Source organism: Pinus tabuliformis, chromosome 1_1 (genome assembly GCF_031772625.1).
Source record: "Pinus tabuliformis cultivar Carrire ecotype Pingquan chromosome 1_1, CPIR1, whole genome shotgun sequence".
NCBI classification, from domain to species: Eukaryota; Viridiplantae; Streptophyta; class Pinopsida; order Pinales; family Pinaceae; genus Pinus; species Pinus tabuliformis.
In genome coordinates this window covers 695,948,107-695,974,101 of record NC_142297.1, presented here as the reverse complement: position 1 = coordinate 695,974,101, position 25,995 = coordinate 695,948,107, and the positions used below count along the sequence as shown (strand labels likewise).

Genomic DNA, 25,995 nt, shown 5'->3' with positions numbered 1-25,995 from the left:
CAACGCTCCACTATTGGAGCTAGTGGTGTTCATTGTATACATGTGTCTTGGAACTTTTACTTAATATAAGAAGCCTTATGGCTAGCACGTTCTTCATGCATGGATTATGGATATTTGTAAGACTATTTTGTGAATGTTTGTAATTCATGTTTGCTTTCATCTATGATAAAGTAGTTGAACTATTTCGATTATTTTGATACTTATCATATTGAGAATGTGTTGTAATTGTTATTATCGTTGTCGCATCCTCATGGACTATTCCCCTGGATATTAAATAGATCTTCTTGATTACATTGGTTGCAATGACAGTCACATCTTTGTGGACTATTTTGCTTGATGTTGTATGGATTCTTCTTGTTTGTGTGTTTCTACTAGGGTGGTACTATTACCTCTCTCTTAGAAACTCACTTCCCCTCCCCCTCCGCAGTAAAGGAACTTTGGCGCACTTACGACCGAACACTCACCAGGCACACCCCCTTGTTTTTCAAAGACACATTTGCACTCTTCTCCCTTGCTAATAGTTAGAGCCAAGGCATATCTTTAAGACAACAGACAACTTTGCCATATTCCAAATGGGGCTCCTATCCCAACTGGTGTGAGGTCTAATTGGGACCACATATCAGAGAGACCCCTTGAATGTTAGCAGGTCCAGCAACATCAACAGGGGAATAAGTCGTTGTTGAATGGAAGTTTCTATAGAAGAGGTTTTAATGCCTTTAGTGAGTATGGAATTAATGGGGTTTTTGGGCGGGATTTTACAGGAACCTGAAGAAAGAACAAGCAACTTGGATTCATATTCATAAGATTTCATGATGACAACTGCATTGCCTTCATCTTCCTTGAGGTGTCAGGGTTATCATTAAGACGCTTAATGGCTTGGACTTCATCTTTGGATAAATTAGGTTTGGGAGGTTTCACCTACCATAGAACTCTACCACATTCCTGATTAATTTCCTCAACACAATGAGATGGTTGGTTTTGGCATACAAACTCAATGGAGGAAAGAACCTCTTCTTTGGGGATTCAGAGTGGGTCCAAGGCGAAATTAAACCCTTTCTCCAAGAGATGAAAAGAGGAGGGATCAAGACCAATGGAGGAAATATTAACCACAAAAGCAGGTCTAGAGCTAACAAGGGGAGCAATTGGAGGGATAGGGGGTGAAGAAGAATACAAGGAAGAATTAGGCTTATGACAATTCGACAATTCATTGGGGGTGGGGGGGTTAATTGTGATGATAATTGATTTGATCATTAATATGAGGATAATTAATTTGATTATTGATTTGGTCATTAATATGGTGATAATTGTTTTGATTATAAATTGGATCATTAATGGTTTTACTATTAATGTGATCATTAATAATTTGACCATTAATATGATTATTAACATTATTGTTATTAATATGATGTGAAGGATATAATTCAATAGAGAAAGAAGATGGGTCTTTAATTCCAAATTTCTTGTAACTTGGATTTTTCTTAGTGCACAGTTTATTTTTCCAGTTGGAAAAGCCTTTGTATGTTGAAGATACTATTTAATGAACAACGGTGTTGAAGGGTAGAATTTATGTGTGTGCATGTGTAAGATTAGTTAATTTTTGCTTCCAGTGATTTATTTTATTTATTGTTAAAATACTAGTAGTGTTGGTTATTTAGCAACACTGAAATTTTTAATTATGTTATGTCAAGGAAATTCACTAAGAAATAAATTTGACAATTGTTGGGGTTAAAGAAAATTAACATTTTCACTATTATAAACATCTTCTAATCATCTTCCAACAAATATTTCCTGCAAATTTTGTTCTTATGACTCCATTTGCCCCACAAAACCATGGAATTGTCTTCTTTTTAACTAAATCAAACTCTCCAAGGATGCCCCCCTAAGGTTAGCATGCACTAGTCCAATGCGAGAGAAAGTAAGTTGAGGTGACAGTAAGCTAACTTTTCAATGTTGCACCTGAGGTTTCCTTGGTGATTTTGTGGTGAGGCACTAAATAATTTCGATCACTAACAATTATGATTAACAAACAAGACAATCCAAGAATTGATACAAGAGCTCATCCAATTGATGGAGTGCAATGAGAATCCAAATTATTCTATAAATGCATTGGCCATGTACAATTCAAAGGCTCTTCACCTCTCCCCAACAAAACAACTTCAATGCACATCTGGAACCATATTTATATTTTCTCCCATTTAATGACCCTTAAAGAAACCTCCTTTTTATTCTAATATGAATTTCCCCATTAGCCTTTACAACAAAAGGAGATACTCTCAGCAATGATTTTGTATGACACATTGCAAAAGAACATGGGGTGTATAGTCATTATATTATAATGGGAACTTTTTATTTTTCCACTTTTATATTTGTGTATTTTAACTTTTTTTTCCTTTTATCTTATTAGTGTTGTGTTGCACATCTCATCCATACACCATTGGACCATGCACCTCACTTCTATAGGTGAAATATATCAATTACTCACCCACTTTATTGTTTTAAATAATATAAATATTTTAAAGAAAAGAGTCTACATTTCTAGCTATCTTCTTTAGTTAATTGCATAATTTCTCTCCCTAGTGCTTTCTTGTGTGTGAAATTTTATCTTTTACACATCGTAAATTTCAGCGATTCTTTTATTTTAGTTTATTTGTGTTCCACTAACCCACTTTATTGTTTTTTACAGGAGACTTCGTAAATTTTGATCACTCAATTTTGTACACTATACATAGTTAATACAAATAAGTATACAGTTCCAACAATATACTATTATTCTTTGCACATTTGCTCTAGTTAATACAAATAAGTGTATAGTTCCAACAATATTCTATCATTCTTTGCACACTTGCTCTAGTTAATACAAATAAGTGTATAGTTCCAACAATATTCTATCATTCTTTGCACACTTGTTCCTTTATGTTTTCCTCTATGTGAGAATCTTTTCTCCCCATGATAATATTGCACCCATATCAAAGCAATGTGGAGATGAAATTGCAATACACAGAAAGCAAAGTTGTTACATAAGGAGTGGAATGATATCATAGCTTTTGACAATTTTGCAAATGGCTTTTTCTAAACGACAGTTCCGAATTGGGCAAGCCAAGTGAGTTTCAACTCACTCATAAGGAACTAACAGTTGAAGAAATTTCAAATATAAGAGCCAAAGGCCAATATACAAGAGAGTTCTATATTGCTAATCTTACATCGAAAATAAGATCCGGAGGGAGAATGTTCTTCTAGCTACTTTGGAAAGTGAAATTAAATATGATAGGTAGGTAGAGGAAAAAAAATGGCTAAAAAGATTCTTCTTGATTAACATTATAAAAGGGTCATTTAAAAGACACTCCAACTAAAGAACACGTTCAGAAAATCATGTTTGTGCACCAAATTGACCATAGATTGCTAACAATGGACATCCTATAAACACTATGCAACAACCCAAGAATTTAAAGAATCCAGGTAAGTCAATAAACATAGTCAACATAACAAATTCAAAAGAAAGCAATGCGTGCAAGACATTCTCTTGCCAATAGAAAAGTAGATACTAGATACAAGCCAAAAAGGTTTGATACAATGAAAACATATGTACCAATCAGAAAAAGGAGATATTCATCATGGTTGACCTAGGTAGCATTCTTAATATCTAGATAAGAAGATTGTTAAAACGGTTGGGATCATAGATGGGTAGTAGATACTAGGGTCAAATTCGTTGTTAATACTCTGACTCATAAGTTCATTCATTGTGAAGGGATCGTCCCATATGTTATACTACAAATGCACAATTACACCCTCCAAGAAACATTTTATGTTGCAAATATTGGGAAAGTCAATGTCCTTTCGGGCATTTAATGGCTAGCGACTCTCAATGATTACCTAAACAAAAATTAAGAGAAATAGCTTGAGTTTGAGTAGAGTAATTATTAATATACGAAGTCCTCTACTGAGGCGGAGGAATTGCGCAGACGGTTAAAAGTAGTCGGAATCTGCGCAAAAAAATTTCAAAAGTTATTGTAAAGGCAGTGTTTGAATCATGTTTTTGATTGTGGAAATGGATTCAGCGCCATCAAAAACTTCTAGGGCGCCTAAAATTATGAAATTTGACAGCTTTTATTTAGATTTACAAAAATTATGTTTTTGATTGTGGAAATGGATTCAGCACCATCAAAAACTTCTAAAGTGCCTAAAATTATGAAATTTGACAACTTTTATTTAGATTTACAAAAATCTCTGCGAGATTTTTTCAAAATATAAATTTCCATAATTTTTAGAGCAAAAAGTCATAATGGTTAGACTACAACTTAATACTGAAAAAGCACAATTGATAATTGTTAGACTACGGCTTAATATGAAGCGTTCAACCCAAACCTTAAAAGCGATGGATCCATTGAAAATGTGAAGTAAAAATCACTTCTCATTTAGGGCCCAGCTATTCTATATAAAAACCGCAAGTGACACATCCGAGTCATTCCCATTAACAGGTGAAATTGGGCGTCAAATACTGGCTACTCACCCATTAACAGGAACATCGTTCAACCCCGAAGCCAAGGGAATAATATTCCAACAAACACTGCCAAGGGAGCTAAAGAGTTTATCCAGGTGTAACCACCTCGCGATCGGGAGTAGCTTTAAGGGCAAATTGCATAAGCAGGTAAGGCATGTAGTCCCGCCATTTTGTAGGGCGCATGGAGACACCATTTGTATTTACAGGCAGGTAGCATAGCCTAAAGGTCATCAGATTTGGGTTTTGAGTTATGGTACTTCCTCTGCATCTGAAGCATTCTCTCTTTGGAAGCAATTAGCCTAATGTTGGACTGCGAATTCAGCCCAAGCCCATTGTCATTAATAAAGGCAACGCTTTGTACAGATATCTATTCCTAAATGAAGACAATTGCACTCTTCGCCATATCAAAAGATGCCAACCGACACAACAGAAAACACAAAATGTTGACCGGGTACAGAATTCGAAACCCTAGATAGAAAATGGCACAGACGAAACCTCGACTACGCAGACAGATTACTCTAACAGAATTGAACCTTCAACCTTAGTCACGAAAATCTTTCGAGTTCAACCATCTGATAACTGTAAAAACAATATTACAAAGAATTTACGCACATCTTGAAATGGAAATTTATAATTTACCTGTTAGAAGCCCAAGCTGAGGAATAAGAACCGCGGAAATTGGGTATGTATAGATTGATCTTGAAACCCTTAATAGCCTCCTGCTCTGGGCCACCGTCTTGTATGTATTAAAAACGATGGAAGGAAAAGTCGAGGAAGGATCTCAAATTTTGACTTACTATTTCATATCGTAATTTTTAACTATTAAATCGTTTTCATTATCTTGGATTTCTCCCGCCAATAATTCCATCAGGCAGACCAAGTGGGCCAATGAATAAATGAACGAATGGGGTGGGGGAATAGGGTCTGGCCCCTGGGTCCTGTCGGTAGAATGTAGAATGGTAAGTTGGGTTTCCTTTTATTTACGGCTTCTAAAGTGTTTTTTCTTCTTTAAAATAATAATGACTCGTTGTTTTTGCTCATAAAACCATGGAAATTTTGATATGATTTTGTAAAATTAAATGGAAATTTTTTGAAATCTAAATTATAGCAGTGAAAGTTTTTACAGTTTCAAGATATTGGGTGTTTAGAGTTTTTTTTAGTGTTGAATCTAGTTCTGCCATAAAAATAAAATTGAAATGTTTTTTAAAGAAAAATAAATAAACAATTTTCGTTATTTTTTAAAATGATGTTTTTTTAAAATATTTTTTCAAAAACTCTTTTATATTAACAATCCCAAAATCTCAATCCTATCTTTCTGACCCTCATTCCCAAGTCGGACCACCCTTCCTCTTTTAATGATTTCCGTCCCATCTCACTATGCACATGCTTATATAAGGTTATTGCTAAGATTGTTGCCTCCAGGCTGAAACCTTTCCTCTCCAAAAACATTTCTGTGGAACAGTTCGGTTTCCTGGATGGGAGACAAATTCACGAGGCTGTTGGTGTTGCCCAGGAAACCCTCCACAGCCTTAAAAGAAGCCGGAAAAAAGGGGCCATCATCAAAATTGATCTCTCTAAGGCCTATGACAAAATCAGTTGGATGTATCTAAGGCTTCTCCTAACTCATCTTGGGTTCAGGCATGACTTTGTAAGATGGATCATGGCGTGTGTTACCTCGACTTCGATTGCAGTTCTGATTAATGGTGCTACTTCGGACCTCTTCAACCCGCTAAGGAGCCTACACCAGGGATGCCCTCTCTCCCCCCTGCTGTTCCTACTAGCAGCAAAAGGTTTAAGTTTAATGATCAAAGTGGCGAAGAGACAGGGTGATCTGAAAGGGATAGAAGTTGGGCTTAATCTCTGGGTGACCCACCTTCTTTTTGTTGATGATATTCTAATGTTTAGTGATGGGAGTCGGGAGGACTGTTGTTGTCTTAAAAGGCTTTTAGACCTTTTTTAAAAGCCATGGGTCTGGTCATAAATGAACAGAAATCTTCCATCACTACAGCAGGACTCTCAACTCTCGAAGTAAACAGAGTAAAAGAGTTACAATTGTTTGAAGCAAGGTCCCTTCAGGATCTGTTCAAATATCTCGGGTTTATGCTTAAGCCTGACTCCTATAGGGCTCAAGACTGGATTTGGCTCTTGGCGAAAATTGAGGACAGAATGAAACATTGGAGTTTTAAATGGCTGTCAAGGGCAGGGCGGCTAGTTTCGATTAAATCTGTGGTGTTGGCTATTCCAGTCTACTGGGCCAGTCTCATTTGAGTGCCAAAATGCATTCTGCTGAAAATAAATAAAATTTGTAGCAGATTCTTATGCGCTGGCCAGAAGAAGGATCACGTCTCTCCTTGGGTTGCTTGGGATAAAATTGTCAGACCAAAAAGATGGGGTGGATGGGGGATTAAGGACTTGTTTCCTTTCTCTCAGTCATTAGCTACTAAACTAGCGTGGAGGCTGATTGTTTCAGACAATCTTTGGATTGTTGTCACTAGAAGAAAGTATATTGACCCAGTCTCGCCTCTGAAATGGATCAGACAGCCTATCAAATCATCAAAGAACTCCTCTGTGGTATGGAAAGCTTTGGTGGCAGCTGTACAGATTATTGAAAAAGGTTTGGCATGGAAAGTGGGTGACGGTAGATCAGTAAGGCTAGGCAGGGACCCATGGGTGGGCTGCTCGGACACCTTTGCCCTCTCAAGAGATCTGCTCGAACACCTAAACAACAGAGGTCTCTTCTCTCTTAGTCAAATTGCTGATAATGCAAACTCATCTATCTGGCGGCAAGAGTGGTTTTCAGGGGAGGCTCTTGCTCTAGACGAAAGATGCCATGATGAATGGGGGGCCTTTCGCGCAGGTTTGCTGAACTCTCATATTCGTATTTCAAATGAGCCGGACGAGTTGAGATGGGTGCACTCTCAAACTGGCTTCTACTCTCCAAAGAAGGGATATGATTGGCTTATGTCTCAAAAGGGGTGGGAGGAGCCAAACTCGTGGGTCAAGCCATTGTGGAAATTGAAAGGGCCAACAAAGACTTGGCTATTTTTCTGGTGTGTTCTTCAAAAGAAAGTACCTACTTGGGATTTTCTCCAAAAAAGGGGGAAAATGGGTCCTGGGTGGTGTTCCTTGTGTAAGGAGAGCGAGGAAACCCTCCAGCATATCTTCCTTGCCTGTCCTTTCTCTAAAAGCCTCTGGAATGAAATGTTAAGACTGACTAAGGTCCCCTTCTGTTGGGAGGGAGAGGAGATACCTGAGGCTTGGAATAATTGGTGGCAGCAGGCTCCCAATGATAAAGTCAGATCGCTGCCCCTGTTGGTTGTTTGGGGAATTTGGCTAGCCAGAAATCACCGGATTTTCAAAGACACCTTCTTCCCCATTGCCAGATTAGCAGCTGAAGGAGTGGCCATATATGAAAGCATACCACTCCCATCCAATTCTCAGAGCATCAGGCCTGTTCAGGCAGAAGAAATAAAGGGCTCTATCCCGTGGGCTTATTTCGATGGAGCCTCAGATATAAACAAGAATTGTGGCACTGGTCTGGTCATACACTTTCCCTCGGGGAACATCCTCAAAGCCTCCATTGGACTTGGTACCAGAACAAATAATTTTGCTGAGCTCAAAGCTTTACATTTGCTTCTTTGTTGGCTCTCTTTGCGCAATGAGCGGGAGGCTCAGATATTTGGGGACTCTCTGAATTCAATCAAGTGGGCCAATGGAATGCATCTTTGCAAGAATTTTCTTTTAACTCCCTTGCTTGCTGAAATTATTCGTCTTAAAAGTTGTTTTTCTGAGCTAAAAATTTGTCACATTTACAGGGAAAGAAACACAGAAGCAGACAGCCTTTCTAAAAAAGGCACTGAGCAGGTTTTGGGCGCATGGTCAGTAGAAGAAGTGGTCGATGGGGTGGCAAGGGGACTTGCTCCTCCTGTTTTTGCATAATTCGGGAGCAGCCAACAACTCTTCTTTCCTTCTAGTCCTTAGTTTTTTTTCTTGTATAATTTGTTGTAAAAAACTCTTATGTATATGTACAAACTGCAATGGGACTCAGCGTTGTTTTCCTCATAATGGAGGCCTGAGCACCTGTCCGTACTTGATATTAAAACTTTACTGCCAGCATAGTGTCTACTCGCTGGTTTTTTTTTACTGTTGTGGGCTTCCGTCTACTCCGTTTTCGGCTGTTTTCCTATATGGAAGCCGGGGTAGGGTACACCACAGTTTTTTTGTTATATTATAGATCGGTTTTGACAGGGCTGTAGGGTGGAATTTCTGAAATTTCCTACAAACAGCCGCTTATGGTTTTCTCTGAAAAAAGGGAAAAGACAATGCACTGCATATGCTATGTAACCCTCTTATATCAATAGAAGGTTCGATTTTTCTGTGAAAAAAAAATGAAATAAAATAAATAAATAAATAAAATTAGAAAAAACAAAAAAGATATGTTTGAAAATTTATAGTAGTAAGTTGGGTTTTTCTATTTTCAAAAAGTTATTTATAAAAGATTGTAATTGTTTTTTAAGTATTATATATTTTGTATAAAGTGTGTTGTTGGATTGAAAATTAATTTAATTTGAATATTAAATATTCAATAGTGTTGTAGATTACCTTTTATATGTTTTGGAAGTTTTTTGGATATATTTTACGGTCGAATTTACCAAAATTTGGTATGGATTTATTGGAATCACAAGTTTGAGTTATGATATGGATTTATTGGAATCACAAGTTTGAGTTATGATATGGATTTGTTGGAATCATGAATTTGACTTTTGAACTCTTCACAATCATAGTACCATTTGAGGTTTTCATGGTGTTGAATCTATATATACAAACAAAAAAACATTTTAAACAACAAAAAAGTCATGATTTGTCCAAAAAAAATCATTAAATTCCCACCAAAAACTCTAAAAAATAATAGTGAAGGAATGTCTTTAATATTTTCTATTAATTGTTTTTCATTAGAATTACATATTGATAAAAATATTTTATAATAATATTAGGGGTGGCAAGAGGGGAGGGATTCTCATTAATCCCAAGATAATTATCGAAACTAGATATACTTGTGGTCCAAGAGAATTATCGAAACTAGATATACTTGTGGTCTTGGGAAAAGAACAAATAATCAAGTTGAGTTGTACGATCTCCTTCCGGGCTTGCTAATCGGCCAAGATAAAGGTGTGATAGACTTATATATCCTTGGAGACTCTATGATATCAATTCAATATTTGATGAGTGAAAAGAACCCAAAGAAAATAGTTTGAATAGGATTCTCCAGAGAATACGAGAGACTCTGACTTCGCTTTGTTCTAAGGATTTCTTTCACATTAGCTCTCAATTGGGAGGCTGATGCAAGGGAAACTCATGCTTGTTCCTTGACAGAGTCAAATCTTGAAATTAATGAGAATAAATTCATGTGCTCAATCCCTTAAGTGATAAGGAAGGGGAATATCAAAGGCCTTAGGAGCATTTTCACTTCATCCCTATGTAGTAACATATTCTCATCATGAGATTTCCATCTCTGAAATTCGTCCTGCAGTGCAATGATGAGATGGAGCGTCGTAACATATACTTGCGATGGTGTGGTGGCATTTTATATAAGTGATATGTGTCTGATGATCTCACCGGGCATCATGCACGGTCCTTAAATTTGTTTTTGCATGCTCCAACTCCCATTCTTTGCCCTCTAGAGTATTGGAATTGCAATTCTTGCAATTCTCACAAATCAATTATGAATCTATCCAATCAATTTGCAGGGAAATTAGATGTCCAGAAGGATGAACTCGTGTGGAAAGATGGTTCAGAAGTTTTTTAATTAGTTGAAGGTCAAGCAGACTCGCTTAGTTTGGTTTCTCTCTGTTATGAGGTTCCTACTCATCTGGCTTTTCTATTGGTTGTGTTTCTGCACTCAAAGGTGGTGTTTAAACGACTTTTTGACTAGCAGCTTTGCAAAGAGTTTCACTCGAAACTCTCACAATTCTTTGGTTGAAAGACAAGGGCACCCAAGCATCCCAGTTTGTGGGTCAATTGGTGTTCTGGGCTTGTTGGAGCACACAGAATTTTCAAAACTCTGAGAGGCTCCAATCTTGTGCATGCCAACCTAACAGTTAATGAAGTTAAAGCAAATTTCTATATTTGTATCTATGAAATTCTATGTTTGGAAGGTTCTGTCAGGAATTATAGGTTTTCCCTAAGACACAATTATGCTCAAGATATTGCTTTGAAGGAATTATCAAATTGCTTGGTTTATCAAGATGTATAATCTCTTTTTGGTATATATATTGTATCAGTGTCGTATGTCCTCAATTCACCTCAGTTATACTTCAGAAGCCTGTGACTCTAGGTAATTGGTCTCTGCAACCTAGTACAATGGCCAGTTGAGAATTATGAAGATGTATCCATGTGTATTTTGTTATGACTAGGCGCAAATTTTCTCCAATACTAATCATTTTTGTTTAAAAAAAATATGTTACAATAATATCATTCAACAAGACTTGAAATGTGATAATATTATTTATTAAAAAGTTAAAAATATATATATATATATATATATATATATATTATAATAATATAATTCGACAAGATTTGAAATGTGATAATATTATTCATTAAAAAAATGTAATAAGATTTGAAATATGATAATATTTTTATTTAAAAAATGTAAAAAAAAAATGAGTTAATCATATTTTTTTATAAATTATTAATTAACAAATGTGATAATGAATTAATAAATATGATAATGATGAATCCTCTTAAAAGAAAATAATAATAATAATGCGATAATGATGATTAATGTTCACTGAGACCACTATTATCTATACATACAAAATGTAAGAGATTAGTTGAGATTCTTTAATATTTTATTTCTATGATTGAAAAGAAGGGAGATGAGTAATTTTGTTGACTTAACAATTCAAGAAGGTTGGTAGTGTGGAAAAGATTTTGAAAATTAGAACAAATGAAAGTGTTTTTCATCTTCAACCCTCTTACTATCACAAAAGTGACAGACTCTTTCTTCACATGGTGTTTTAGGAATTACCAATGTCGATTTCACTTTGAAGCTCATGAGAATAAGATGTTCGCTGACTTAACAATTCAAAAAGGTTGGTAATGTTGGTAGTGTGGTAAAGATTTTGAAAATTAGAACATATGAAAGTGTTTTTCATCTTCAACCCTCTTACTATCGCAAAGGTGATAGACTCTTTTTTCCCATGGTGTTTAATTAAACAATGCCCAGTTTCACTTTGAAGCTCATGAGAATGAGGTGTTTTGGACCCTCTTACTATCGCAAAGGTGAAAGGCTCTTTCTTCCCATGGTGTTTAATTAACCGACTCTTTCTTCCCATGGTGTTTAATTAACCGGCTCTTTCTTCCCATGGTGTTTAATTAACCAATGCCCAGTTTCACTTTGAAGCTCATGAGGATGAGGTGTTTTGGGAATTGACCAATGCTCTGTTTCTCTTTGAAGCTCATGAGAGTTACTTCTTATCTTGGCAATGTTCAATGCTAGGTTTCACTTTGAAGCTCATGAGAGTTAGTTCTTATCTTGGCAATGTCCATTGCTAGGTTTCACTTTGAAGCTCATGAGAGTTAGTTCTTGTCTTGGGAATGTCCATTTTCTTCTTAGCATTGGTTACGAAAGAAAGATAATTTTGGGTTACTTATGGGGGATTTGAATCTTGGATCTTTTAGTTGACACAATACCTTTTGGGTTACTTATGGGGGATTTGAACCTTGGATCTTTTAGTTGACACAATACTTCATATCAAGACGATTGCCAACTAAATTGCACCCAGAAACACATTCAAAAACATATTTTAAATAACTTATAATTTTAAATATTTTGATTTAAAACTTCTTTATAAAAAAAGTTAATCGTATTTTTTATAAATTATTGATAAAATGACAAAAAAAATTATGAATGAATATTGACGAATCAAAATCAATATAACTTTTTTTTCAAAGGTGGGAAACCTATCATAACTTAGTTGGCAAACCAACACTGAGGACAACCATCTTTGGTTGCTAACAGCGAATGCAGGTTGGCTCATCACCGTTATTCAAGGAAAACCACGCCACTTGGAATAACTTGTTGGTGATCCATAAGGGGGCAAGCTTTCACTCATGTCAGATGCCTCTGGGTCTTGGATCGTTAACCTGGCTCATCACCGTTATTCAAAGAAAACCACTTGTTGGTGATCCATAAGGGGGGCAAACTTTCACTCATGTCAGATGCCTCTTGGTCTTAGGTCATTAACCTGCTTCTTCTTAGATTGTTAACCTATTTCTTTATATCCAAAGAAAACAAACTCTTAACCAAACAAAAACAATTTTAAAGCATACTCCACACCCAAACAATATAATTTTACCACTTCCGCAAAAAACAATTCAATAAATTTATAATAAAGTTCTCCCCAACTTAAGTCCAATTCAATCCCTAATGGGTAGTACTTTTACATTTTGATCAGGTTTAATTTAGAATGGATAATGTTTCTTGCATTTTGCAACTTGATTAAGTTTAATTCATTACCAATAGTACTTTTACATTTTACCAAGTTTAATTTTGAATTGATAATGTTTCTTGCAATTTACTAAATTTAATTCCTATCGGATAATGCTTTTGTATTAAAAAAATTATACACTTATAGCAAGAAGTTCCTCTCAGATTCAGTCCACGTAGATATAATTACATTCCAATGGTAAATTGGGAAAGTTAACGAAAACTACTTTTACTAAAAATGTAAAAAATGTTTCTATTTTTTAAAAGTATAGAAAGTGTCTGTGAAAGAAAACGGTTGCGTGAGCCTTTTTTATATGTGAATGATGACTATAACTAGCAATTGTCCCAAAAGGTACAAAGAGAGGCCGATAGGATTATTAAATTGGAATTGTTGAATTTTTCTAGAAGAGTTAATTGGTTTGTGGAAAACCTTGTTTTTTTGGACTGGATCACTCAGAGAGAGGTAAGAGGAAAGGACAGCACTGTCTACAGATCCTCCATGTCTCCGAAGGAGATGAATAGTGTCCCGTGACCCATTAATGCATTGTCTTCTCGGGAGTGCAAGGTAAGACTAAAGAAAATCACTAGCTATGGATGTTTCATGTCTCCATAAGGCCTTGATAAATCTTCATTTATTTTGTAAATACAATAATTTGATTGCATTTTAACAATGTAAATACTAAAAATGAACCCATAAAGAGCAGATAATCAAGAAGGAAATGCTTCAATCACAGACTAGAAATCAGGAATGGTGATTATTTTATAACGACCGAATCCACCTTCTAATAAAATCTTCTTCCATTCTTTCTTTGTTCCTTCCTTCCCACCAGAGCAGTGCGCCACCATTACCAGATCAAATACTAGAACTAAATTAGGATCCAGAACCGGCTTCTCTTTCTGGCCACCAGTATTATTATCACTGCCTCTGTGATTAGAGTCCAGCGCCACTACGTCAACAATAATGAGCTTCCCCATCGTCTCTGGGATCGCCTTCCTACAACTCTTCAATATCTTGATATAGTCCTCATCGCCCCAGTCATGCATGATCCACTGATGAAATCACACAAACAAATTGTATAGTCAAAACGCGCTCTCAGCTCATTCTAATTGAATTACATGACAGCTCAGCAAGTTCAAGACTTACCTTCATGAATATGGTGTCCGCAGAGGGCACGGTTTCAAACATGTCTCTGCTCATGTGCTCCACACCTATTTACGTACATTTATATGTATAAGATTGTTATGCGTATATACCATTGATGAAGCAAAGGTGTTGTTAGTAACCTGGGAGATGGGGAGCAGTGGCCATGACATGAGGGAGGTCGAAATAATAAACAAAAATGGTTTAACCTTCCCTGCTATATCAAGAATATGGCAAAACAGCCACGGCTCCCTGCAACAAAATAAGTTAAAAATGCCACGGTGCATATATAGAGGGCAATATTGAACAAAATAATCAATTAATGTTAACCTTCATCTTCTACCAGCTTAACTGTTTACTTGGGCATTCTCATCTACCTATTTGCATGGGTCATCTTCATAAATATAGGTTCTGGACATTCAACTAATGGTATTGAGCAAAATGACAAGTAATTAAACAAGAAATGATCAAGTTGATAGAATTTGAGAGTGAACCGAAAATGACCGAATGATTTCTCTCTTTGAGAAAAGAAGAATCGCTACTCACCTTACCTAATAAAATGAATGCCACAAAGTGGTGTACGAACATCCTTTTGCACGGGTATTATTGTCCTGCGTGTTGTTTCACCTGTCCTGCGTATTTTTTCACCTGTCTAGATTCATGGCAGGCCATTCAAATAACGTGTTAGAAAGATTTGAGAGACAAAATCCGAATCTGCGGCAGATTTTGACAGATAAAGAAATAAGAAACAAGTGAGAGAAAAGAAAATAGATTCAGAAATCGAAGCTTCTCATCTTATATTATCCCTCCATGGTGAACTCTTCTCTTCCCCTGTTGCAAAATTAATAGGCAGGGCAAAACCATCCAGCATAAACTGCCAAATAAAATAAAAGCACTATCTCTACAGTTAAAGCCCTTGCGATTTTTCCACGGCTTCACCGTAATAAAGAAATAATGGATTGAAACTGTTGAAAAAACTGGGTTCCATGCATAGCCATTATCTACCACGTTACTTTTCCTTGTACAAATTTATTAGTAAAACTCATAGATATTGAAAACCAAAAGCATACCTGCTTCTATCCATATTTTCTAGGTGTTAATTCATTTCAAACCATCCAAGGTTAAACATACACCATGTACACCAGATTTCATGAAACACCCAAAATATATGGTAAACAATTTTAGAGTAATCCAAATGGAGTAATCCCATTTTCACCTAGTTATTTAGCCTAATTGATTCAATCTTAATATAACATTGATATGAAACATTTAATAATAATAATAACAACATGGACTATAAATAAAGTATTTCACTAAGTAAAATAAAATAATATTGATATTTATTTAAAAATGTATTAATAACCAATAATTATTTTAATACGAGCAATGTCATATATATATATATATATATATATAAAAATAAGTAATTTCACTATTTTTAGCTAATTAGTTTTTTAGTAAAATTTTTTAATATTTAAAAAATAGTTTTTAAAATCCATGCATAGCCATTATCTACCACGTTACTTTTCCTTGTACAAATTTATTAGTAAAACTCATAGATATTGAAAACCAAAAGCATACCTGCTTCTATCCATATTTTCTAGGTGTTAATTCATTTCAAACCATCCAAAGTTAAACATACACCATGTACACCAGATTTCATGAAACACCCAAAATATATGGTAAACAATTTTAGAGTAATCCAAATGGAGTAATCCCATTCTCACCTAGTTATTTAGCTTAATTGATTCAATCTTAATATAACATTGATATGAAACATTTAATAATAATAATAACATGGACTATAAATAAAGTATTTCACTAAGTAAAATAAAATAATATTGATATTTATTTAAAAATGTATTAATAACCAATAATCATTTTAATACGAGCAATGTCATATATATATATATATATGTGTGTGTGTGTGTGTGTGTATGTGTGTATGTGTGTGTGTGTAATTTCACTATTTTTAGCTAATTAGTTTTTTAGTAAAAAAATTTAATATTTAAAAAATAGTTTTTAGAATTGCAAATTTTAGTGGTGTACTAGTCTATATGATCTAATTGTCCAAATAGACTCTCAAAGCATTGTATCTATCTCAGTATTCAAAAAACCATAAAAATTCCAAACCAATATACCTCATTTCTAGAATTATAAACTATTTTTCTAATTCTGCCATCTTAAAAAAGTTTGATTATCCCAAGTTCTAAAAAAATATATGCAAAAAGTTTATAGCGTAAAATGAAAAAACTTGAATTAAATTATTACAAGTTTTTTAAAATAATAAGAGAAAAGAATAAGACATTTTCTATTTCTTTTTTTTTTTTGAGTAGTTTGAATACCATATAACTTGCACGACCTGTCATTCAACACCAACACACTAGCGCATAGTGATACACAAAAATATTTAAACACTTCTATATGATCAAAATTTTGGCACGTTTTTCCCACAGTGAAGATCAAGTTATGAACATCTTTCTTGAGTTCTTTTAAGCATCTAGTTTCTCACACTTCAAACAAAGCCAAGGTCATACATTTCTTTCCTGATATATGTTTAATGTTTTGCTATCCTAAAATAAGGGGCCTCATTGAAAATTTTGAGTCATGCCATGCATTGGCCGCTCTCACGCTACCAAGCTCCCATTACCATCCACCGTTTCATCTTCTTGCCTGTTTTATTTTCCTGTAAAAACCTCAAACAATCAATCACGGAGGTTATCAGGGGATAGGAACATCATGTTATTAAAATGAAAAAAGACCACCATTAATATAATTCAATCAGCAGGTGTAAGCGGAAATTTATTAGCATACCTAGTATGTTGTACCTAGTTGTGTTTCAACCATTCCTCTGCGGTCTTTTGTGTGTAAGGCATTCAAAAACATACATAATAAAATGTTGAAGACAGTTGTGCATACAAACTCTTCTGGGAATCTTATGGCTGTGCCTTTTCTTCATCCTCTCATCCTCAAACGGTTGATTTTGCTGGGCACTCTGAGATGATATGGTGGGTGTAACAATCAGCTCCCCAACACCAGCAGACATGGATCTGATGGAACACACATCTATCATGTCAAGGCCGGCATCCACAGCCGATTCTTGTCGTGGACTCTGTTCATCAAAGCTAAAGATCTCATCTGTTGTTTTGGAATGGTGGTCAGAAGCATTGCTAAAGCATCCCTGGGACTTTCATAATTTCAGAGTCTGTAGATGTCGACAACTGTGAGCAGAAAATAAACTTGAACAAGAAACAAGGCAAGCCAATGCAAAGGAAAAGGGAAAAGCCAGGGAAGAAGAACGGCAAGAACAACTGGAAGGGAAAAAGCAGTAAGGCAACTCAGCTAATATTTAGAAAAAGCAGTGACACTTCAAATCAACGGTTGAAAGTGTGTCACCTGATCCAACGGAGCAAAGTAAAAGTGTTGACGATTGTTGATGCATAGGAAGGCCTATCGGCCTAAAAATCAACGGTTGAAAGTGTGTCATCTGATCCAACGGAGCAAAGTAAAAGTGTTGACGATTGTTGATGCATAGGAAGGCCTATCGGCCTAAATATTTGAGTTTAAAGAATGTACCCACCCAAGCGTCAGTGCATAGCCAAAGTGGCGTGAGCTTCAAAATTGATATTTTTTTGGGTTTGTGTTTATTATTGTAATTAATTTTATTCACGGAGAGTAATAAAATTTCGAAAAATAAAGAAAGCGTCAAAATTGCGTGAAACTAACTTATGAAAGAGAATGATGCTTATAAAATTTTATTGAGGGGAAGTAATAAAATTTTGAATAAAATTAATGAATTTTTTTTTTCTTTTTTAAATATGAAATTTTTGAATGTGGGATAAATATTTAGGGTTAAGAATTTTATTACAGAATCTTAGAGTTGTAAGCGGAAGGAGTTTTAGAAATTTTTGTGGTGGTTATGGTTTCGCTTTAGTCATCCAATATTCGCTTTGTTTGCATAGATTTTCTGCAGATCATTCAATGATGAATCCTTGTGGTTTGGTTGAAAAAATTGTTTCTTTTGCAGGTATGGTTGTCAGTCAAGCTAACTCTTCTTCGATTTCGTACATCTCTATGTTGAAATTTGGTTCTGGTCTTCTGGTGGTACAAGAAATTTCTTCCCTCAATGTTCATGTGGATGACGAAGCTTTTTGTTGTGAAAAATATTTTTCTGATAATGGTTTGGTTTGTAGGTTTGATATGTACTGGTCGCAGCTGGTCGATCTGCATAAATGGATCTCTAAGACATGGAAGCCCCATTTGATGGACAAGTTGAATATTTACACTATGGCATGATGTTTCTTCACTGTGGGTCTTGATAATATTGAGGACAACAAGGCCATTTGTGAAGTTGGGTTGTGGTTTTGGGGGAGTGTTGGCCTCTTCATGCAGCGCTTGACTCTCTCTTTTGACCTGGTAACGACTTCAATCTCCACAGTGCTAATTTGAGAAAGGCTTATAAACCTTCCCTTACATTTCTGGAATCACACATCGCTTTCCTCCATTGGGAATGCGTTGGGAAAATTCTATCTTTGTTGTCATTTGAAAACAAAAAACAAAAAAACCTACTTATGCCCGCATTTCTGTGGAGTTGGACTTCAACAAGGGTTGTCACATGCCACACCATTATGGTGGATGTTTCGAAAATGTATTGTAAAGTGAAAGTCCAAAAAATATGTATGAAATATGAAGAATCATGTAAAGTTGAAAAGTCATAGGAAGTCAAACAGTCATGAGGGTAGATGAAGAGTCACAAGGAAGGTGAAGCATCACCTCCTCATTGTTATATATAGACCCTCGTTGTAAGAAAAAGTGACTTTTCACCTTGGCTCCTCCCGCAAAGCATTAGGGAGACAAGCTAGTTCTTTTGAGGAGCAAGGAGTGGCTCCAACACTCCACTATTGGAGCTAGTGGTGTTCATTGTATACATGTGTCTTGGAATTTTTACTTAATATAAGAAGCCTTATGGCCAGCACGTTCTTCATGCATGGATTATGGATATTTGTAAGACTATTTCGTGAATGTATGTAATTCATGTATGCTTTAATCTATGATAAAGTAGTTGAACTATTTCGATTATTTTGGTACCTATCATATTGAGAATATGTTGTAAGTGTTATTATCATTGTCGCATCCTTGTGGACTATTCCCCTGGATATTAAATAGATCTTTCTGGTTACATTGGTTGCAATGACCGTCGCATTTCTTGATGTTGTACGGATTCTTCTTGTTTTTGTGTTTCTACTAGGGTGGTACTATTACCACTCTCTTAGAGACTCACTTCTCTTCCCCCTCCGCAGTAAAAGAACTTTGATGCACTTACAACCGAACACTCACCAGGCACACCCCCTTGCTTTTCGAAGGCACATTTGTCTGCTCTCTGTTGCTAATAGTTAAAGCCAAGGCATATCTTTAAGACAACAGACAACTTTGTCATATTGTAGATGGGGCTCCTATCCCAAATGGTGTGAAGTCCAATTGGGACCACATATCGGAGAGGCCCCTTGAATGTTAGCAGGGCAAGCAACATCAACAGGGGAATAAGTCGTTGTTGAATGGAGGTTTCTATAGAAGAGGTTTTAATGCCTTTAGGGACTATGGAATTAATGGGGTTTTTGGGTAGGATTTTGCAAGAACCTAAAGAAAGAACAAGTAACTTGGATTCATATTCATAAGATTTCATGATGACAGTTGCATTGCCTTCATCTTCCTCGACATGTCAGGGTTATCATTAAGACGCTTAATGGCTTGGAATTCATCTTTGGATAAATTAGGTTTGGGAGGTTTCACCTACCATAGAACTCTACCACATTCTTGCTTAATTTCCTCAACACAATGAGATGGTTGGTTTTGGCATACAAACTCAACAAAGGAAAGAATCTCTTCTTTGGGGATTCAAAGTGGGTCTAAGGCGAAATTAAACCCTTTCTCCAAGAGATGAAGAGAGGAGGCATCAAGACCAATGCAGGAAATATTAACCACAAAAGCGGGTCTAGAGCTAACAAGGGGAGCAAGTGGAGGGATAGGGGAGAAGAAGAATACAAGGAAGAATTAGGCTTATGACAATTCATGGGAGCGGTTAATTGTGATGATAATTGATTTCATCATTAATATGAGGATAATTAATTTGATTATTGATTTGATCATTAATATGGTGATAATTGTTTTGATTATAAATTGGATCATTAATGATTTTACTATTAATGTGGTAATGAATAATTTGACCATTAATATGATTATTAACATTATTGTTATTAATACGATGTGAAGGATATAATTGACTAAAGAAAGAAGAGGTCTTTAATCCCAAATTTCTTGTAACTTGGATTTTTCTTAGTGCACAGTTTATTTTTCCAGTTGGGAAAGCCTTTGTATGTTGAAGATACTATTTAATGAACAACAGTTTTGAAGGGTAGAATTTATGTGTGTGCATGTGTAAGATTGGTTAAATTTTGCTTCCAATGATTTATTTTATTTATTGTTAAAATACTAGCAGTGTTGGTTATTTAGCAACACTAAATTTTTTAATTATGTTATGTCAAGGAAATTCACTAAGAAATAAATTTGACAATTGTTGGGGTTAAAGAAAATTAACATTTTCACTATTATAAACATCTTCTAATCATCTTCCAACAAATATTTCCTGCAAATTTTGTTCTTATGACTCCATTTGCCCCATAGAACCAGGGAATTGTCTTCTTTTTAACTGAATCAAACTCTCCAAGGATGCCCCCCTAAGGCTAGCATGCACTAGTCCAATGCAAGAGAAAGTAAGTTGAGGTGACAGTGAGCTAACTTTTCAATGTTGCCCCTGAGGTTTCCTTGGTGATTTTGTGGTGAGGCACTAAATAATTTCGATCACTAACAATTATGATTAACAAACAAGACAATCCAAGAACTAATACAAGAGCTCATCCAATTGATGGAGTGCAATGAGATGCCAAATTGTTCTATAAATGCATTGGCCATGTCCAATTCAAAGGCTCTTCACCTCTCCCCAACAAAACAACTTCAATGCACATCTTGAACCATATTTATATTTTCTCCCATTTAATGACCCTTAAAGAAACCTCCTTTTTATTCTGATATGAATTTCCCCATTAGCCTTTACAACAAAAGGAGATACTCTTGACAATGATTTTGTATGACACATTGCAAAAGAACATGGGGTGTATATTCATTATATTATAATGGGAACTTTTTATTTTTCCACTTTTATACAGTGTATTTTAACTTTTCTTTCCTTTTATCTTATTAGTGTTATGTTGCACATCTCATCCATACACCATTGGACCATGCACCTCACTTCTATAGGTGAAAATATCAATTACTCACCCACTTTATTGTTTTGAATACTATAAATATTTTGTAGAAAAGAGCCTACAATTCTAGCAATCCTCTGTAGTTAATTGCATAATTTCTCTCTCTCATGCTTTCTTGTGTGTGAATTTTTTATCTTTACTTTTACATTGTAAATTTCAGCCATTCTTTTATTTTTATTTGTGTTCCACTACATATCTAATCCATATAGCATTGTACGCCACATCTCACTTCTATTGATACGTTAAAGTGATCACTAACCCACTTTATTGTTTTTTATAGGAGACTTTGTAAATTTTGATCACTCAATTTTATACACTATACATAGTTAATACAAATAAGTATAAGTTCCAACACTATACTATCATTCTTTGCACACTTGCTCTAGTTAATACAAATAAGTGTACGGTTCCAACAATATTCTATCATTCTTTGCACACTTGCTCCTTTATGCTTTCCTCTATGTGAGCATCTTTTCTCCCGGGATAGTATTGCACCCACATCAAAGCAATGTGGAGATGAAATTGCAATACACGGAAAGCAAAGTTGTTACATGAGGAGTGGGATGATATCATAGCTTTTGATAATTTTGCAAATGGTTTTTTTTAAAGGACAGTTCCGAATTGGGTAAACCAAGCGAGTTTCAACTCACTCATAAGGAACTAACAGTTGAGGAAATTTCAAATATAAGAGCCAAAGGCCAATATACAAGAGAGTTCTATATTGCTAATCTTACATCCAAAATAAGATCCAGAGGGAGAATGTTCTTCTAGTTACTTTGGAAAGTGAAATTAAATATGATAGATAGGTAGAGGAAAAAAAAATTGGCTAAAAAGATTCTTCTTGATTAACATTATAAAAAGGTCATTTGAAAGACACTCCAACTAAAGAACACGTTCAGAAAATCATGTTTGTGCACCAAATTGACCATAGATTGCTAACAATGGACATCCTATAAACACTAAGCAACAACCTAAGAATTTAAAGAATCTAGGTAAGTCAATAGACATAGTCAACATAACAAATTCAAAAGAAAGCAATGCGTGCAAGACATCATCTTGCCAATAGAAAAGTAGATACTAGATACAAGCCAAAAAGGTTCGATACAATGAAAACATATGTACCAATCAGAAAAAGGAGATATTCATCACGGTTGACCTAGGTAGCATTCTTAATATCTAGATAAGAAGATTGCTAAAATGGTTGGGATCATAGATGGGTAGTAGATACTAGGGTCAAATTCGTTGTTAGTACTCTGAATCATAAGTTCATTCATTGTGAAGGGATCGTCCCATATGTTATACTACAAATGCACAATTACACCCTCCAAGAAACATTTTATGTTCAAATATTGGGAAAGTCAATGTCCTTTGAGGCATTTAATGGCTAGCGACTCTCAATGATTACCTAAACAAAAATTAAAAGAAATAGCTTGAGTTTGAGTAGAGTAACCATTAATATACGAAGTCGTCTACTAAGGCGGAAGTCGTCTACTAAGGCGGAGGAATTGCGCACACGGTTAAAAGTAGTCGAGCGCAAAAAAAATTCAAAACTTATTGTAAAGGCGGTGTTTGAATCATGTTTTTGATTGTGGAAATGGATTCAACGCCATCAAAAACTTCTAAGGCGCCTAAAATTATGAAATTTGATAGATTTTATTTAGATTTACAAAAATTATGTTTTTGATTGTGGAAATGGATTCAGCACCATCAAAAACTTCTAAGGCGCCTAAAATTATGAAATTTGACAACTTTTATTTAGATTTACAAAAATTTCTGCCAGATTTTTTAAAAATATAAATTTCCGTAACTTTTAGAAAAAAACTCATAATTATTAGAATATATTTCTTACTAAACCCGAGCCAGTGTGGGAATACCTTCAGAAACTGAATCAAGCTCAGCAACAACTTAATACTGAAAAAGCATAATTGATAATTGTTAGACTACAGCTTAATATGAAGCGTTCAGCCCAAACCTTAAAAGCGATGGATCCATTGAAAATGTGAAGCAAAAATCACTTCTCATTTAGGGCCCAGCTATTCCATATAAAAACCGCAAGTGACACATTCGAGTCATTCCCATTAACAGGTGAAAATAGGCGTCTAAATACTGGCTACTCACCCACACTTAATCGAGGCACAGGAACATCGTTCAACCCCGAAGCCAAGGGAATAATATTCCAACAAACACTGCCAAGGGAGCTAAAGAGTTTATCCAGGTGTAACCACCTCGCGATCGGGAGTAGCTTTAAGGGCAAATTGCATAACTAGGTAAGGCATGTAGTCCCGCCATTTTGTAGGGCGCATGGAGACACCATTTGTATTTACAGGCAGGTAGCATAGCCTAAAGGTCATCAGATTTGGGTTTTGAATTATGGTACTTCCTCTGCATCTGAAGCATTCTCTCTTTGGAAGCAATTAGCCTAATGTTGGACTGCGAATTCAGCCCAAGCCCATTGTCATTAATAAAAGCAACGCTTTGTACAGATATCTATTCCTAAATGAAGACAATTGCACTCTTCGCCATATCAAAAGATGCCAACCGACACAACAGAAAACACAAAATGTTGACCGGGTACAGAATTCGAAACCCTAGATAGAAAATGGCACAGCCGAAACCTCAACTACGCAGACAGATTACTCTAACAGAATTGAACCTTCAACCTTAGTCACGAAAATCTTTCGAGTTCAACCATAAAAACAATATTACAAAGATTTTACGCACATCTTGAAATGGAAATTTATAATTTACCTGTTAGAAGCCCAAGCTGAGGAATAAGAACCGCGGAAATTGGGTATGTATAGATTGATCTTGAAACCCTTAATAGCCTCCTGCTCTGGGCCACCGTCTTGTATGTATTAAAAACGATGGAAGGAAAAGTCGAGGAAGGATCTCAAATTTTGACTTAATATTTACTATCGTAATTTTTTACTATTCAATCGTTTTCATTATCTTGGATTTCTCCCGCCAATAATTCCATCAGGGAGACCAAGTGGGCCAATGAATAAATGAACAAATGGAGTGGTGGAATAGGGTCTGGCCCCTGGGTCCTGTCGGTAGAATGCAGATGGTAAGTTGGGTTTCCTTTTATGTACGGATTTTAAAGTGTTATTTTCCTTCTTTAAAACAATAATGGCCCGTTGTTTTTGCTCATAAAACCAAGGAAATTCTGATATGATTTTGTAAAATTAAATGGAAATTTTTTGAAATCTAAATTATAGCAGTGAAAGTTTTCACAGTTTCAATATATTGAGTGTTTAGAGTTTTTTTTAAGGGTTAGAATCTAATTTTACTATAAAAATAAAATTGAAGTGTTTTTTTAAAGAAAAAAATAAACAATTTTCGTTATTTTTAAAATTGATGTCTTTTTAAAATATTTTTTCAAAAACTCTTTTATATTTAGGCCGATAGGCCTTCCCTTTGAAAGAGACTTTCGTCGTCCCTTTCATTCTGAGGATGACACCTGGCGTCGACATCTGGCGGGCATACAGCAGGCAAATTGTTAATGTTGAGGCAATTTCTGTTTATTCTCAGTGATTGAGAACTTCCGGCAAACCGAATCTTCACCCACTACATGAAGCAGGCAGAAATATCCGCAAATTTGTTACAACTCCCTGTAATCCGTGAATAAAACGCAAATTTGTTACAGCTCCCTGTAATCCGTGAATAAAACGTTACAAATCACTGAGAAGGCAGTGTAAAGTTAACAGCGATGGGGTTCCTTCTTTTATTTCGCAGGCAAAAATATCCGCAAATTTGTTACAGCTCCCTGTAATCCGTGAATAAAACGTTACAAATTACTGAGAAGGCAGTGTAGAGTTAGCAGCGATGGGGTTCCTTCTTTTAATTCTCACAATATGACAGAGTAGGTGAAATGCCTGGACTGGAGTGATTTTTGTTTAATACTTGGACGAGGAACAGGCACTTGGTATCATGGAAAGGCCAGAGGGGGGCAGCGTTGAGGAACTAACATCCGCTAATTTGTTCGTATTCTGCGCAGCTAGGGCTTTATCCTCCGACTTCCAGCGGTCTTTGACGCGGTTTTATATTTATTACTTAATATTTTTAATTTCTGGTTATGCAGTCAATAGTCGAAGTCAGGGTTTGATTCATCCGCGTGATCCTTTTAACGGAGGCCAGGGATCTTCATAAATACCGCGCTTTTGAAAGAGAAAATGAGATTTGGTGCTGTTGTTTTCTTCATCGGTATCCTTGAAGGACAAGGAAGAAGCTTGCGGTGACGGGAGCGACCGTGGATAAGAATTGGGGGAGCAGGTGCTCGGCTTTCCTTGCACATATATGCTGCCTCGAATTGTTATCATTATCAGTATTATTATCTTCTCCCAACAGCAACAGAATGACGGATATATCCTCGGCGCTGTTCTTTCCAGAAATCCGTCGTTGTTTGGTAGGGTTTGACGAAGTTCCTAAGTTGATGTGTGGATTTTCCCTCTGGGGTTACTTCTGTATATTTTGATGATTAAGGGCGTTGACCCTTCCACGAACTCCGTATTTTTTTGCTACTGAGTCCGTCTAAACTCTGGCG

The 25,995-nt window shown here is 35.7% G+C and overlaps 2 protein-coding genes and 1 long non-coding RNA gene across 6 annotated transcripts in view; 1 reads left to right on the top strand and 2 right to left on the bottom strand.

The window, feature by feature from the left end:
* The window catches only part of LOC149215358 (uncharacterized), an 84,920-nt gene extending 79,633 nt beyond the window's left edge, over positions 1-5,287 (bottom strand). Inside the window, exon 1 of the mRNA XM_089392606.1 lies at positions 5,138-5,287. The gene's annotated coding sequence lies outside the window, so the exon portion shown is untranslated. The remainder of the gene's footprint in view (positions 1-5,137) is intronic.
* Positions 5,288-13,615: 8,328 nt separating this feature from the next.
* LOC149215357 (acetylserotonin O-methyltransferase-like) lies at positions 13,616-24,333 on the bottom strand. 4 transcript variants are annotated; one of them, XM_089392609.1, is made up of 4 exons: positions 24,201-24,333; positions 14,682-14,782; positions 14,134-14,198; positions 13,616-14,039 (listed from the first exon to the last, which is right to left on the bottom strand). In XM_089392609.1, exons 2-4 carry the CDS (start codon positions 14,716-14,718, stop codon positions 13,725-13,727), a joined length of 417 nt encoding a protein of 138 aa, XP_089248735.1. In that variant the 5' UTR covers positions 14,719-14,782; positions 24,201-24,333; the 3' UTR covers positions 13,616-13,724. The 4 variants fall into 4 exon arrangements, 3 of the variants coding, with proteins under 3 accessions (XP_089248735.1, XP_089248736.1, XP_089248734.1); XM_089392610.1 differs by having other exon boundaries at positions 14,677-14,778; XM_089392608.1 differs by having other exon boundaries at positions 14,682-14,778.
* A 993-nt stretch (positions 24,334-25,326) lies between these two features.
* Positions 25,327-25,652, top strand: LOC149215356 (uncharacterized). The gene is made up of 2 exons (XR_016250474.1): positions 25,327-25,432; positions 25,534-25,652. It is a non-coding gene; the product is annotated as an uncharacterized LOC149215356 (long non-coding RNA).
* The last annotated feature ends 343 nt before the right edge of the window (positions 25,653-25,995 follow it).